The sequence below is a fragment of the Macaca nemestrina genome, chromosome 10, assembly GCF_043159975.1.
Source record: "Macaca nemestrina isolate mMacNem1 chromosome 10, mMacNem.hap1, whole genome shotgun sequence".
Classification (NCBI taxonomy): Eukaryota; Metazoa; Chordata; class Mammalia; order Primates; family Cercopithecidae; genus Macaca; species Macaca nemestrina.
In genome coordinates, this window is record NC_092134.1 from 45,198,174 (window position 1) to 45,215,762 (window position 17,589).

At 33.8% G+C, this 17,589-nt stretch overlaps 1 protein-coding gene across 6 annotated transcripts in view; it reads left to right on the forward strand.

Moving 5' to 3' along the window:
* Positions 1 to 17,589, forward strand: part of LOC105483770 (centrosomal protein 290) — a 97,553-nt gene that overhangs the window by 68,384 nt on the left and 11,580 nt on the right. For all 6 annotated transcript variants that reach the window (XM_011744751.3, XM_011744747.3, XM_071071329.1 and 3 more), the window contains 8 exons: positions 2,773 to 2,918; positions 3,246 to 3,401; positions 6,096 to 6,219; positions 10,658 to 10,792; positions 12,295 to 12,381; positions 14,379 to 14,543; positions 15,088 to 15,210; positions 16,502 to 16,674. In XM_011744751.3, the coding sequence (XP_011743053.2) occupies positions 2,773 to 2,918; positions 3,246 to 3,401; positions 6,096 to 6,219; positions 10,658 to 10,792; positions 12,295 to 12,381; positions 14,379 to 14,543; positions 15,088 to 15,210; positions 16,502 to 16,674 (1,109 nt within the window). The remainder of the gene's footprint in view (positions 1 to 2,772; positions 2,919 to 3,245; positions 3,402 to 6,095; positions 6,220 to 10,657; positions 10,793 to 12,294; positions 12,382 to 14,378; positions 14,544 to 15,087; positions 15,211 to 16,501; positions 16,675 to 17,589) is intronic.

Genomic DNA, 17,589 nt, shown 5'->3' on the forward strand with positions numbered 1-17,589 from the left:
CAGTCAGAAAGACAGGGAAAGTTTACAGTCCTGCCTTAGGGCAGGTGAAAGGAGGACAGGAGAAGGTCAGGGAGACTCTTTTCTGAGGTCTGCTCCAGAGGTCTAACACACTCAATATTATAACTAAAGACAATGACAAGGGCTATGAGAGTTACAAGCCAGGAACCATGGACAAAAGCCTATATGTAATAACACCACAATACCCATGGTACCATTCACCTTTGTTGTTTTTCTTATTATTTTTCAATTATTTTTTCAGTCTTGGTTCCCTTAATCTTAATTTAGCAGATAATGCCAGGTGGGATGGAATTGTCCAAACCCAACAAAGTACTGTATGCTGCAGGATTATTTAATTACATACCTTATGTCCCCCACTAGTATTTACATTTCTGGGAGTACAGAAAAATTCTTGTACATATTTAAGAAAAAATGAAATTAATAACTATCAACCACTTAGTGAAGTTTTTACTTTTTTTCTTTTGTTTTTTGAGACAGAGTTTTACTCTTGTCACCCAGGCTGGAATGCAATGGCGCAATCTCAGCTCACTGCAACCTCTGCCTCCCGGGCTCAACCGCTTCTTCTGCGTCAACCTCCCAAGTAGCTGGAATTACAGGTGCCTGTCACCACAACTGGCTAATTTTTGAATTTTTAGTAAAGATGGGATTTCACTATGTTGGCCAGGCTAGTCTCAAACTCCTGACCTCAGGTGATCTGCCCGCCTTGGCCCCCCAAACTGCTGGATTACAGGCATGAACCACCACACCCAACCTGAGGTTTTTACATTTTTTAAAGGGCACTTATTAGCTGAATTAAATAAGGTAAAAAATTGATTAGTATTAGAGAAGAGAATTGGAGAATATAGTTCTCCAGTATTTGAGAAGGTCGTTTTGATAGAACAACTAATCTTAGTGAGAATTTAGCTTTATTTCATATTTTTTTTAATTTTTTGAGATGGTGTCTTACTATGTTGCCCTGGCTGGTCTTTGAACTCTGCGCTCAAACGATCTTCCTGCCTCAGCCTCCCAAAGTGCTGGGATTACAAGCATAAGCCGTCGCACCAGGAATTTGACTTTAAACCATGGTTCTCAACCCTTTCAGATTCAACATTCCCTTTAATAAAAAATACAGTGTTTCATAATTTCCCCTTTATTATTATAATTGAAATTCATAGTTAACATAAACTCTACCTACTTACATAATTTCAAAAATGTCATTATGAATGTCCTAAATGAAATATATAGGGGGAACATAAAAGGAATATTCATATTTCAACATGTAAAAGCTTTGGCATGACTCCATTGGAAAATGTAATGAACTAGTCATGTGCTTGCATCTTCATTAACGTGAATTCAAAGCTACAAATGCAGACTGACACAAATATGTTCTGTTGGCAACTCATGGGTCATGATGGTATTGCCATTTGTAATTTGATTTCCAAAATGGTAAACAAATTGTTGGTGCAGTTCTCAGCAAAACAATGTCTATAATCTTACTTAGTGTATAATAAAACCATTAAAAAAATTACTTAGTGTTAATGTGTTAGTTGGAGATAAATTCTTAGCTCAGACCAGTGTAAGCAGAATTTTTTACTGTATTAATATCCAGTAAAACATTTGAAAGTTGTTCAGTGCATGAGACTATTCTGCATTGGATAGGCTTTCTTTGGCTCCTTTATCATAGTTACAATAAACCATGACACCTACCCCTGAAATGCCCTAATTCCCTTCCGTTTCTTTTTTTTCTTCTTCTTCTTTTTAGCACTTAAAACTAGCTAACTTAACTACAAAATAGATTTAGATTTGTTTCTTGTTTTGTTATCTGTATAGTTTGCTCCCTTCTCCCCAATCTACCTAGCCAACTAGCATAAACTAGATAGTAAGATTCCTGAAGATATAGTTTTTTATCTGATTTTATTCATTTGTTCTATTCCTAGTGCCTCTAGAGTAGTACTTGGCACATGGTTAGCACTAAATAAGTATCTGTCAAATGACTGAAGTAATGTGCATTGAAGACTTGAAGGGGCTCTGATGCTAGGAAATTGTCATGGGGTAACAGATGAGGTTGGTCATTTGTACGTAGGATTCTTGTTAGAAGCTTACTCTAGTCATGATTGTATTAGAATCTTCATTTAAAGACTCCTGAAGGGTGTTGGCATTAGTCAGAACTGTCTCCCAGAATTTTGTTTGTCTTGTGATAGAATAAAGCATAGTTAGCCTAAAGAGAAGTTTTCCTAATAGCTTGGCATGCCTGAAGATTCTAGGAGTTATACAGGTTGAACATCTCTAATCCAAACTTCTGAAATGCTCCAAGATACAAAATTTTTTGAGCACCAGTATGATGCCACAAGTGGAAAATTCTTACGTGACCTCATATGATGAGTCACAGTGAAAACGCAGTCAAAACTTTGTTTCACATACAAAATTATTAAAAATGTTGTGTGATACTACCTCCAAGCTATATGTAGAAGGTGTATATGAAACATAAGTGAATTTTGTGTTTGGACTTGGGACCCATCACTAAGATATCTCATTATGTATATGCAAATATTCCAAAAATCTAAAAAATAAAAATAAAAATTCCAAATTCCAGAACACTACTGATTCCAAGCATTTCGTAAGGGATACTCAACCTGTATATCAAAAAGAACATATTTACATATTCTCTAGGAAATATTAGTTTACAGTTTTTCTAGGTTAATTATAATTGATAAATCTTAAAGAAAATTTAAAATAATACTGGTAATTTTCCTACCTCCTTTGTTATTGTTACAGAATGCTAAAGAAGAATTAATTAGGTGGGAAGAAGGTAAAAAATGGCAAGCTAAAATAGAAGGAATTCGGAACAAGTTAAAAGAGAAAGAGGGGGAAGTCTGTACTTTAACAAAGCAGTTGAATACTTTGAAGGATCTTTTTGCCAAGTGAGTTTAAATATCATTATAAAACCAATTATGTGTAAAATCCTTTAGTGACCTGGAAATTATATAGCTTTATCATAGTTGATAATATGAGAAATGGTCTAGTTTAAGTGATCATTTATTATCTATGATTTACTTTTTATTTTCTTTAAAATGTGTTTTAAATATATTGTAGCCATTATAGATGGATTTTCCTGTGATCTTGTTATAAATTAGTTTATGACAAGTACAGGATGATACAACTATTGTATATGGGTTTAGTAATGAGTACGCAATTGAAAAGCCAAACACTGAATGGTATATTTCATGATTCTGTGTTAAATTCCACAGAGCTGATAAAGAGAAACTTACTTTGCAGAGGAAACTAAAAACAACTGGCATGACTGTTGATCAAGTTTTGGGAGTACGAGCTTTGGAGTCAGAAAAAGAATTGGAAGAATTAAAAAAGAGAAATCTTGACTTAGAAAATGATATATTGTATATGAGGTAAGCTATTGTGTGGAAATGTGCTACCCATTATAATGAAGAAAAACTGACCCTTAGAAATTGAAATAATAAATGTGTATTGTCTTAAGCTTGGGTTATGTTGTCTTTTCCCGTGTGAATTGAGATAGTCCTGGTTCTTCATATGACACATAATTTTGGATTGTATTTTTGATCTTTTGACTATTATATTGTGAGACTCTGGTTCTTGTTTAAATTCTATGGAAAAATGTAGATACTTTTGTTTTAGCATGCAATTGGTCTAATTAGGTTCAGGCCGCAAGTTCCAGCCTCATTTTTGTGGGCTGTAGTTCCAGTTTTCAAAGCCTTTACAGTACTTTTCAGATCTGTCCTGCCTGTGTACCTCCCAATTGGTGGTCTTTTATGTGAGCTATGTACTATTAGTAACAGTTCTTAGAAACTTTGGTATTCTGATTAGAATCAATCCATACATTTGCAGCTCAAGAGTGAGCCCAGAAGTTCATAAATAACTTTATAGGGGGACGTCCTTGAGCTCCTCCCTCTTTGCCATCTCTCTGATACTTTGTTTCCCTAGGGATTTCCATTTGGGGTTTTAGTTACCCAGGGATGCTGTGTATTTCAGAAGTTGCACACTTCTGCAGGGAAACAAGCAAGAAGAAGGTAGAAAGAGGAAGAAAAAAACTACTAAACTACTTTCACCTTACCGTCTTAGTATCATAGCTCTACCAACTGGAGATTTCCCTTCCAAAAAATATTAGCTTCTGTGAGTTCCCATTGGAGCGTTTATTACCACTGCTATGGGATGGCTTAAGGGTTGGGGCATAAAAGAACAGATAGAAGGAAAAAAAATGAGGTGTTTTCATATTCCCTCTGAGTGTTAAAACATTCCCTTTCTCTTTACTTGAGCTAGCATTAGAAGGTTTACCTGGAGCTCTCTCCATCAGTGCAGACACCTATCTTCAGGTTTCAAATAATGTTGTCTTCAGGGCAGGCAGTAACAGAATAAAATAAAAGGTAAATTCATCACCTGTTTGCTGCTGCTTTAAATTCTGGCATTCCATTGTAATCTACCTTCTACTCCTTTGCAAAGTCCTCAAATGGTTGCCCCATGCATTTAGGAGAGAGAAGATTGAATGTATTTACTCCATTGTACCTGGAACCAGGCGCCCCTGCCCTGCATCACCCCATGTCATTTCTTAGCAGATCCTTTAAGACTTTTGTGTGTGTGTGTTTTGCAAAGTTATATCTTCTGATGTAGTCATGGTCGTGAAAAGCAAAATAAAATCGTGTTAACACTGAAAACTTTTTAATTTTCTCCTAAGAACAGCTAAAATTATTTAATCTTCTGTTTCACTCATTTCTTACAAGGTAAACTTAGGTTGGTTTTATGTAATTTGCTATTTCTTCTTCTTTGCATTTACAAATGATCTGTGATCATATTACTGATCTTTGTAAAGGGCTGGTATCTACCTGCAACATTTGGATATGACAATATTTACCCTTTGTAAATACACATTTTTCTATTTATCTTTAAAAATTACCATTAATTAGTCTTGTTAATGTCTATTTACTATTGTGTCATTATGAATGTGATGTGAACATATGAAGTTGAACTTATTTAAAGGAGCACTCTCATGAGCTTCTAGTCCACATTCTTTCCTTTTCCTTCTAAGTTACTGTTTCTTAAAAATATTTTAGAAGTTTCCTTGATAGGGAAAAAACAAATTATTGAGGAGTTTTTCTTTCTCTTGACATCTGTTTATAGTTACTGTCTTATTCTAGCAGTAGATATTTCCCTCCGTGTTTTTCTTTGTCTAAACATACGTTCAAAACAAAACACTTTTATTCTTCTTTGCAGGTTTTACAAAGGATCAAATCATTTTAATTTTGAAATCTGCTCTTACTTTTAGAGGTTCTTTTTTTTTTCCTCTAATAGTGTGAGTTCATGTGGACTGAAGTAATTGGAGGATACTTTATAGAAAAGATTGAATTTGTCTTCTATCTGAACTCTAGTTTGAATTTCTAAATTCTATGAATCATCTAGATATTAAAGAGGAGGGGCATTTCAAGGAGGAGAACCCTAGCAGAGACAAGAGGCAAGAGTAAATATTTCATGTATGGGTAGGAGTGGATTTGTATTTACCTAAGTAAAGGTAGACTCCTGGACAGTAAGGTTGGGTAGATGTGGAGGTGCCAAACCATGGAGGGTCTTGTAGGCCAGGCGGATGTTTTTAGACTTGAAGTGTTAAATTTTTATCTGAAATCATTAAGAGTCTTTTTAGATCCTTGAGATTCTTGAGAAGACCGTGGATATTATGCAATTATTATATAATGTTTTAAAATAGTAAGTATTTTATTTTAACTATCTTATGTAATTCCATATAAATAGATGCATGTTCTTTAAAAATGTTAATGTATTTCAGTAAATCAAAATATACTTTTTGACTCATCATTTAAAGAAGCCCTTCAGTGAATGCTCTGTAGAGGATTATTTTATAATACTAGTTGTGATATCCTAATTTATTTGTTGTAAAGTTTAGAAAGTTTGAAGTATTTAAAATAAATGTAGCGTTAATAAACACACTGAACTTTTCTGTCTTGTGTTTTTATATAGTACAAGAGAAAAGTTGAAATGTGAATACTTGTATTTTTATATAGTACAACAGAGAAAAGTTGAAATGTGAACAGTAAAGAATCTCTGATTACTGTTCGTAGGGCCCACCAAGCTCTTCCTCGAGATTCTGTTGTAGAAGATTTACATTTACAAAACAGATACCTCCAAGAAAAACTTCATGCTTTGGAAAAACAGCTTTCAAAGGATACATACTCTAGGCCTTCAGTAAGTGTATATCTTTTATTGTTTTTTTTTTTCTTTTTTCCATGTTTAAATGCCTAAAAGTGAAATCAACTTCTTTCTTAATCTGGCCAAAAGCATTATATCTTTCTCATTAATAGTAATACAGTAAATTCAACTTTTATTTTTACCAGGTAGTGATGGTAATAATTTATTTAATCCTTTTTAACATAATAACAGTAAACTTAAGATTCATAAGCTTTTCATAAAACTCATAAATGATTTCTAGGAATTTTAAATGTGTAGTTATTATATATTTTGCTGTAGCAGCAGTATACAGTTAAATAAAATAGGAAAACATGTTCCAAGACTGTTTTCATTGAAATATTTATGGTATATTTTAAGCTTATAAAAGCTCATTACTCATTAATGTAGAATTGTTTGTTGGATTTTTTTTAATATTTAGTGTATTATTTTTGTTTCGTTTTTCTTTTCATGTGTCTTCATTCTTCCACCTTAAGCAGAATCAGGTGTGTGACACAACTATGTTTTTTATCCTTGTTACCATTATTAATAAATACAAAGGCATAATATTTTTCACACACAAAAAACACTTTGTTCAGAACCAAAAAAGATCATGGCAACACTCAGAATTAAAAATGGGAAAAGACTAGGTGCCAAGGATGACTTACATAATTGGGTACCTAAAAGTATTTTATGGTATTACAGTAATGATGAAAAATACAAATTAGAACATATTGTAGATCCTATTGAATTAAATAAATCAGAGTCAAGACCGAACAATAAATAAAGTCAATTTACCTCAACAAATGGTAACTTGGCAGATTTTAACTCCTTTTTTGAAAATGAACCATGATCCTAAGGTTGGTAAAATTAATCAAGAATGTTGTCAAAATGATAAACAGGAACATAAAAATGAGGAAGAGAATAAGATAGGCAAGAGTGAGAAAGGAAAGAGACACATCGCTGAAGATGTGAGTCACAACAACTATATGGACCTCTAGAATCTGCTATGGAGGACTGTGATTATGTGACAGTTGCTGATGCTGTGGCTCAGTTGTGCTGAGGGTGATGCACAGGCAGGTGATGAAACTGATGCGTCCGTCCAGCCAAGAAAGGACGCATCCTTGGTTTGGATACATCTCCGTCCTTTATTTCTTTGTTAACTGAATTTTCTTATAGTAAGTAGCTTACATACATATATAGTGAAAATGGGAAAGTGTGTAAGATTTAGAAAAAGTATTAACTATTAGTAAACTTTATCTTAAGCTCTAACTTTTGACTAGTTCCTACAAAAATTAGTGAATATGCATTTTCTAATTTAGTGCTTTTTTTTTTTTTTTTTTTTTTACAATTGGTGTTCACTTAATGTTATATTAGATAAATGAATAGCAAAAATAAAGCACTTTAGAGGTGATTGTTTTGTCTTAGAAACTTCTAATTCATCAGGCTGTATTTAGAAGTAAAATTTCACTGCAGTGAATTATATCAGTAAAATTTTGTTACAGTGTTGTACAACATCCTAAGATATATAGCAAGTTCCTTCAGTGGCTTTTTTTTTTTTTTTTTTTGCCAGGTTTTATAACAGATACTTTTGTTATAATGCGAAAAGGAAACATAGATGTGTTGCTGTCTATATTGTGTTAGGCTCAGGCAGGATGCTGTGGCTTACTCCTGTAATCACTTTGGGAGGCAGAGGCAGGAAAATTGCTTGAGGTCAAGAGTTTGAGATCAGCTTGGGCAGACCCTGTCTCTAAAAAAAATTTAGACAGATGTGATGGAACACATTTGTAGTCCTGGCTATTCAGGAGGCTGAGGTGGGAGGATCATTTGAGCCCAGGAGTTCAGTGTTACATTGCCCTATTGCACTCCAGCCTGCGCAACAGAGTGAGACCCTGTATCTAAAATAATAATAATGATAATGATAAATGGTGTTAGGCTCTGTGCCTAAGTATCTTTTTCACATAGGCTAGGCAAAGTGGCTCATGCCTGCAATCCCAGCACTTTGAGAGGCCAAGGCAGCAGGAGCACTTGAGGCCAGGAGTCAAAGACCAGCCTTGAGAGACCCCATCTCTACATCTCTACCAAAACAAACAAACAAAAAAAAACAATTAACTGGTGTGATTGTGCACACCTGTAGTCCTAGCTACTCGGGAGGCAGAGGTGGGCAGATCACTTGAGCTCAGGAGTTTGGGGTTATAGTGAGCTAAGATTGTGCCACTGACCCCAGCCTGGGCAACAGAACAAGACTCTGTCTCAAACAAAAACAAACAAAAAGCACTTTGCAGAATGTTAGTCTAACTCAACAGTTTATGAACTTTTCATGTACATACTACTTTTGGTTAGCTTACATTGAGATACAGAATAAGAAAAGTTTGTTCATAGAATTTATCTTTTTTTTCTTTATACTGTCTACCTCAGATATTCCAGTCACCTAAGTCATGAAAACCTCAACTAAAATTAAATATCTATATGTTAAGAGAAGATGGTTGAAGGTGTTTTAATTCATAACACTTTTTTTCATGTGCTAATAAATAAGAATTTGAGACTTCTAACTCCTAGCCACTAAGAATTTGATTTTAAGCAGTTTATGGCTTTTAACCAGATTCTTCTGTAAGAGTTTGGAAGTCTCATGAAGGTCATTATACAGTAATTCTGTTTACAAGAGAGAGTTTCATTAGAATTTATTTTTCAGATTTGGACAATATCAACTAATACCTCTAGTTTTCTTATTTCAAAATACAAGGGAAAAATGATCCATAATCACTAATAGTAACTGCATCATATTTTAGTGAGAAATGTGTTAAAAATACCCTCATGTGAGATCTTCATCAAATAGAATTGCCCTCTACTGTAATATTTAATATATTTTATATCTACCAATCAGTGAAATTCATCGGTGTTTATCATTTGCTGATCAAATAGGTACCACAGAAGAGAGGAAGTTTGGGAGACAGAAGAGCTCAGGGACAGGAAATTACAGATGTCCATGTCTGAAATAACCTTAAAAGTTATCCTGTCTAATGCCTTCATTTATAAAATGTAAAAACTGACAACCTTGTGAAGTGGTAGAATTTGCCTAGTATTAACCTAATAGTGGTAGCATTTGAATGTATACTTGAGCTTTCTTACTAAGTGGAAATGTATTCCTGTGATTTACATACATCAACAAAAATGTTTGTCTCCTTTTTTTTGCTACTTCATATGTGCATATGCACACACATCTCCTTAAACAAAAATCAGATGGACACATGCAGTCACTGGATCTAAAAGATGTTATAAAGTCATGTATAACAGATATTTTATAATAATATATTTTAAGACCCATAATGTCGATGGAGTAATTGACTCTACAGCCCATCAAGCCAATAAAGAAAGGAGAAAAAAACAAAAGTTGTGCTGAATACTTTTAAAAAATTCTTTCCTATGATGCTTATAACAGTCCTGTGAGGTAGGTGGTATTCTAATTTATAGAAAAAATGCGTAGAAAAATATAATTAAGCACAGTTTTAAAAAATAAAGTTTAGCATGAGAAGTAACAGTGAATATAAGTAATAACCCAGTGTAGATACAGGTCAGAAGAAATGCAGATATAATATTAATGTTTTTCAAAGGACGGAACCATTACTTTAGCTCAAAGAATGAAGGAAAGCTTTCCAAAGGAGGAAAGAATTAGGCAGTTCTTTTGTAGCCTAGTGTATTCATTTGCTAAGGTGGCTGTAACAGACTACTACAGATTTGGTGGCTTAAACAGTAGAAATTTATGGTCTTGGTTCTGGAGACCTAGAAGTCCAAAATTAAGACATCAGCAGGGTTGATTTCCTCTGAACAATCCAAGGGAAAGATCTTTCCCAAGCCTCTCTCCTTGGATTGTAAATGGCTATCTTTTCCCTGTTTCTTCATATCATCCTCCTTCTATATATATCTCTGTGTCTAAATCCCCAAATTTTCCCTTTTCATAAGGATACCAGTCATAGTCGAATAGGGTTTACCCTAAAATTTAATTTTAACTTGAATACCTCTATAAAGACCCAGTCTCCAAATAAAGTCACATTCTGAGGTACTGGATATTATGACTTTAATATGTAAATATGGAGGGTAAGGGGAACACAGTTCAACCCATAGCGGTTAGATAACAATCATGCTTTATTTTGGACTAGTGAAACCACCATAAATCAGTTTAACCATTATGAAATGATACATGAAGGCATTATATGTGTGGACATTATTAAGTCATACTTGACTTTCCTTCCATTGTAATTAAAACAAACCATATTACCTTTTGTTCTGCAAGTTTTGTATTCTAACTTATTTATTTTTGGCTTTCTCTAGAACATTCTGATTTTCTCATATTCCTTTGAGGAAAAAAAGTTACCTTTGACAGTATTTTCTTATCCAGTATGTCTTTTATGGCTTTTATTTATTAAACTTTAAAAATATTCCTAATTTCACTTCACTGAAGATTTCAGGAATAGGGTCAGATGATCATTGTCAGAGAGAACAGGAGCTTCAGAAGGAAAACTTGAAGTTGTCATCTGAAAATATTGAACTGAAATTTCAGCTTGAACAAGCAAATAAAGATTTGCCAAGATTAAAGGTAAATTTAATGTTTTGTTTTATAGTTAGAAAATCTAATGCCTAAAACTCCTTCCTTAGTTGTTATGTTTACTTTTATTAGCTTATTAAGAAGTCAGAAATGTATATTCCTAAAATATCATGGTGGTGGTGTACTTTATATATTTGCTCTTTAACCTTTATTTGTTGAAAGCCTACTTTGTATGAAACACTCCTCCAGGTGCTGGGAAACAACAGTCAAAAAATTCCTTACACTCACAGAACTTACGTTCTAGTGAAGAAGACTGACAATAAACAAGTCACTGAATAGTATGTCATCTGATGTTAGTGCTAAGTAGAGAAATAAAGCATGATTGGTGTAAAGAGTATGGGGAGAGGGAAGGGGTGTAATTTAAAATCGGGAAGGGGAACATCACACACCGGGGCCTATCATGGGGAGGGGGGAGGGGGGAGGGATTGCATTGGGAGTTATACCTGATGTAAATGACGAGTTGATGGGTGCTGACGAGTTGATGGGTGCAGCACACCAACATGGCACAAGTATACGTATGTAACAAACCTGCACGTTATGCACATGTACCCTAGAACTTAAAGTACAATAATAATAATAATAATAAATAAATAAATTTTTTTAAAAAAGAATATTGATCCAACAACAAAAAAAAATAGGGTAGTAAGGGAGGTCTTCCTTATTAAAATGATATATGAACAGAGAGCTAAGGAGAAGTAAAGAAGTGGGTCATAAAGATACTAGAAAAAGAATTACAGACAACAGAAATAGCAAGTTCAGATGTCCTAAGATGGGAAGATATGTGGTATATTTCATTAAAAATTATCACAATGTAAAATATAAGAATAATTTCTTTTAGAAATTTTACTTTATTCTGACATTAATAATGATTTTTTAATCTTTGGTTTTCCAGGTCTTACCCTATTTATGGGAATCTTTTTTCTCTTGGCTAGCTAATTACTTCAGTTCTGTCTTCTAATCCAGAATGTTAGCAATCTGTTAATTCTACTGGTAATGATATAGTTAAGCTGTGTCTTGCTTCTCACACTTTATTTATTTATTTATTTATTTATTTATTTATTTATTTATTTATTTCAGGGCACTAATCTGCCAACTTTTTACAGTTTTTTTTTCTTTTTTTTTTTTGGTACTGCTTCTTATTCAGATTTTTACATTGATAGAACCACTGTTAGATGTTCATTTGCCTTTTGCTCTGTATATTTGGGTAAGGATCTATCTACATGTGCAATATATGGGACAGTTAAAATCAGAATTCTAAATTTGTATTATTGCATCAGGCAGTAATGTGGGAAATACCTCGACATTTCATATACACAGTATTCTTGTATTAATTTAATAATTTGGTTCAAAATCTTCCTCGTTAGTATAGAGACCCAATTATTTGGTTTGGCTATACAGTTGAAGAGATTGATGGTTCACATGAATTGTTTGCCTTTTCTTTTCAATGGCTATAGCTATGTTAAATTATTAGGTGTTTGCTTATTATCTTTCAGAATCAAGTCAGAGATTTGAAGGAAATGTGTGAATTTCTTAAGAAAGAAAAAGCAGAAGTTGAGCGGAAACTTGGCCATGTTAGAGGGGTATGTGAGAATTTACCATACATTTCTTATGGTTTCAGCAGTGATAAGCCACAAATGAAAAGTTTAGATATGTTGTAACAGTACTGATATGCCTTTACAAGTGCCCTGTAGTTTCAGTTATTCTGCATCTGTAATATAAAACAGTAAGCATTTCTGTGTGTCTCAAATTAATGTATTTTATCATCTGTATCATCTCTCTTTTTATTGAATATGCCTCCACACCTTGAAAACATTTAACTTCCAGAAATCCTTTTGTTTATGGAGGTAACTACTAACTGGTCCTTGGTCTAGTGCTGCCATTTTGTAACCATTGGTTTTTGTTTTTTTTTTGTTTTTTTTTTTTTTTTTTTTTTTGAGACGGAGTCTTGCTGTGTCTCCCAGGCTGGAGTGCAGTGGCGTGATCTCGGCTCACTGCAAGCTCCGCCTCCCGGGTTCACGCCATTCTCCCGCCTCAGCCTCCCAAGTAGCTGAGACTACAGGCGCCCGCCACCATGCCCGGCTAGTTTTTTTTTTTTTTTTTTTTTTTTTTGTATTTTTAGTAGAGACGGGGTTTCACCATGTTAGCCAGGATAGTCTCGATCTCCTGACCTCGTGATCCACCCGCCTCGGCCTCCCAAAGTGTTTGTAACCATTTGTTACGATATCTTCCCACCTTCTTGGTATAATGTTTTATAAGTACTTTGTTCCTCCTCCTCTTTTTTTGTGTTGTAATTTTCTCCCTATGTTATTTTGTATTCACCTTATATAATGAATAAATGTTGCTTATGAGGTCAAGGCCAAAGACTTAAACTCCTGTTGATTTCATGTTGCTGTGTTTCATAAATGGAAGCAATCATAATGCAGAGTCATTCTGGTAGTAATATTAAATATATGATGGATTCAGTGAAAATATTATGTGTTATTAGAAAAATATTCAGAATAGGCCGGGGGCAGTGGCTCACTCCTGTAATCCCAGCAATTTGGGAGGCCAAGATGGGCGGATCACTGGAAGTCAGGAGTTCAAGACCAGCCTGGCCAACATGGTGAAACCCTATCTCTACTAAAAATACAAAAATTAGCTGGGTGTGGTGGCTCATGCCTGTAATCCCAGCTACTCAGGAGGTTGAGGCAGGAGAATTGCTTGAACCTGGCAGGCGGAGGTTACAGTGAGCTGTGGTCGCACAACTGTACTCTAGCCTGTGCGACAGAGCAAGACTCCCATCTTAAAAAAAAAAAAAAAATTCAAAACAGTGTCTTGCTGACAGCAACATTTTTTTAATCAATGAAAATATGTTAATTTGACCTTTTCTATCTAAGTTAATTATGAAAGTACATACTGAAATTATGTAAAAGTTTATATTTCAGAATTATTCTTAGTCGTGGATGATTAAAATGCAAAAAAAAATTAAGCATACTGTGTGACTAAACTGCTAAAAATTATTTTTATTTTAAATGATAAGCAGTTAAACTTATTGAGTGATGACTCATCTCTGTTGATGTATTTATGCAAGGTTTTTTATTTCAGATATCTCTTCTATTTATATTAAACAGAAATTGAATCTCTAAGCAATAGCATTTCTTAGAGAAAATTGCCTCTATTATGTTGCAATTAAAATTTAATTACTCATGAGCTCTTTAAAGACACAATTTCTCTTGTGTGGTTTTATTTTGTATAAAGAAAAACTGATATACTGGAGAGAACATTAGCTAAATAGAATATTTAGACTTAATCATTTTGATAAGACATTAAGGCTAGACTATTTAAGATGTTACTTATTAGCTGCATGATTTTAGGAGTGTCAAATTTCCTTAGTCTTGATTTTCTTGTATTTAAAATGGAAATTATAATTCCTATCTCATAGAAGTGTTTTAAGGATGAATTGAATTAACACAGTTTTGACTTCAAATATTAGGAATTATTAATATTGAGTATAATGAGCCTGTTGTATTGTTGGTACTTTGTATTATACTCTCGAAAATATTTGATTAAATTAAAGATTTAACATATTCTGTCGTAGTCTGGTAGAAGTGGAAAGACAGTTCCAGAACTGGAAAAAACTATTGGTTTAATGAAAAAAGTAGTTGAAAAAGTCCAGAGAGAAAATGAACAGTTGAAAAAAGCATCAGGAATATTGACTAGTGAAAAAATGGCTAATATTGAGCAAGAAAATGAAAAATTGAAGGTAATTTTTTAATGTGATCATTTTTAGGGGAATATTTTACTGTTTTAATTTGTTACTATTTAGGAAAATTTCAAATATGCTCATTACTATATAAAATGGCTTTAATGAATACAGTACAGATTTTATACATATAGAAAAAAACTTATGAGAGGCAAGGCTAAGGGTTATAGAGTAGGTCCACCTGATCTTTCTTATTATTTCAAGACCAATACTTTTCTGACACATAGATTAATTACCTGTGTTTCTTTTTAAAAATACAGACACAGACACCCAAGCTCCCATCCCTGAAATTGATTTAATTATTTTAGGGTGGGTCCTGACACAGGTATGTTTGTTGTTGTTATTATTTTAAGTCATCAATTTATTCTAATATGTAGCCAACATTGGGAACTTCTGTTCTGATATTCAAATGAAGCTGTAATTGTAATCATATCAAATACAGTTTCTAAAACTATGTTGAAGTAAGATTTATGAGTTTATGAGATTATCTTTTATTTCCTTGTTTTGATAATGTACAGTTTTTATTTTGTTTGTTTTTTATTAGGCTGAATTAGAAAAACTTAAAGCTCATTTTGGGCATCAGTTGAGCATGCACTATGAATCCAAGACCAAAGGCACAGAAAAAATTATTGCTGAAAATGAAAGGCTTCGTAAAGAACTTAAAAAAGTATGACTTTTATGACTGATTATAATTATTGATTTTTGTTTTACTTAATACCTCTTGGAAAAACTGAAAGTAGATCCTTGATGAGAGTGCCTATTCAAGGTGGATATTAAGAGATTGAGGAATTGTATTTCTATGCCTGCTGTCATCACATTTCCACCATGAAAAACATTGATAATAAAAGTTAATAAGTTTAGAGACACTATAATATAGACATTACTCAGCCTAGATTCAATTTCTAGCTCTATTATTTGTTAGTCATGGGAACTAGGGCCAGCTTGTTATCCCTTCTCTATTCCTCAGTTTCCTCTGTAAAATTTTCATCTGTAAACTTGGGAATATTAAGTGTATCTATCTCACAGAGCTCTGTGGAATTTAGTTAATGTTTGTGCACATGACTTAGGCCAATTTATAGTAAGGAGTATATGAAACTGCCTTGTTAAACAGTAAGATTTAGTTTGTTTATTCAGCAAAATATATAGATATTGTTATTTATATGGAAGGTCTAGTGAAGAAGTTAAAAATTAATATTTTAAAACTAGTTAGAATATTCTCAGAATGTATCAAGAGACCAAATGATACTGTGCTTGGAATGTGGATGTTTAATAATAGAAATAATCTACACTTTGGGAGGCTGAGGTGGGCAGATCACAAGGTCAGGAATTCGAGACTAGCCTGACCAATATAGTGAAACCTGGTCTCTACTAAAAATACAGAAATTAGCTGGGCATGTTGGCGTGCCTGTAATCCCAGCTACTCAGGAGGCTGAGGCAGGAGAATCACTTGAACCCAGGAGGCAGAAGTTGCAGTGAGCCGAGATCGCACCACTACACTACAGCCTGGGCAACAGAGCGAGACTCCATCTCAAACAAACAAACACGCACAACAACAACAAAAAGAAATAATCCACGTTACTTACACATACTTTATGCTTATAGCTAGGTCTCATAAGCATTAGGAAGTCAAAACAAAGAATCTTTTACATGTGTAAAGGTATAAACTATCCCATTTTTCTAAAAATATTACAGAGGAACAAAATGTCAAATTTAAGGTAATCACTAGTAACTAAATATATTTCTCTGACCTCATTTTCATGATCTGTTGTTCTAATTATTATTGGCCATATTGCTGCTTTAAAGGAGGGGAAATGTTGAATTTATTGAAATTTTAATCAGCATTTAAGAGCCCCAGGTTGTTTTTGTTTTCCCATTTGTAATGATAATTTTGAATACACTGAATCTGTGAGAACAGTATTATGTTTTCTCATAAAATACTAATTAGCATTTAATGATAGGAAACTGATGCTGCAGAGAAATTACGGATAGCAAAGAATAATTTAGAGATATTAAATGAGAAGATGACAGTTCAACTAGAAGAGACTGGTAAGAGATTGCAGTTTGCAGAAAGCAGAGGTCCACAGCTTGAAGGTGCTGACAGTAAGAGCTGGAAATCCATTGTGGTTACAAGGTAGGAACAGAATTTTAAACTTGTACAAAGTTTAATCATTTCAAATTTTGGTATTATTGTTTTAAAAGACAACACTATTCTGAATAACCTGGTTTCTTCCTGATGAACAGTTTGTTTGGTTGTTGTTTTAACATAATACTTTTTTTTCTCTTGTAATATTGATGGAGACTTTTTCTTCCTTGAAATGTTTTTTTTTTTTTTTTTTTTTTTTTTTTTTTTTTTTTAATTTATTTATTATTATTATACTTTAAGTTGGAGGGTACATGTGCATAACGTGCAGGTTTGTTACATATGTATACTTGTGCCATGTTGCTGTGCTGCACCCATCAACTCGTCATTTACATCAGGTATAACTCCCAGTGCAATCCCTCCCCCCTCCCCCCTCCCCATGATAGGCCCCGGTGTGTGATGTTCCCCTTCCTGAGTCCGAGTGATCTCATTGTTCAGTTCCCACCTATGAGTGAGAACATGCGGTGTTTGGTTTTCTGTTCTTGTGATAGTTTGCTAAGAATGATGGATTCCAGCTGCATCCAAGTCCCTACAAAGGACTCAAACTCATCCTTTTTTATGGCTGCATAGTATTCCATGGTGTATATGTGCCACATTTTCTTAATCCAATCTGTCACTGATGGACATTTGGGTTGATTCCAAGTCTTTGCTATTGTGAATAGTGCCGCAATAAACATACGTGTGCATGTGTCTTTATAGCAGCATAATTTATAATCCTTTGGGTATATACCCAGTAATGGGATGGCTGGGTCATATGGTACATCTAGTTCTAGATCCTTGAGGAATCGCCATACTGTTTTCCATAATGGTTGAACTAGTTTACAATCCCACCAACAGTGTAAAAGTGTTCCTATTTCTCCACATCCTCTCCAGCACCTGTTGTTTCCTGACTTTTTAATGATTGCC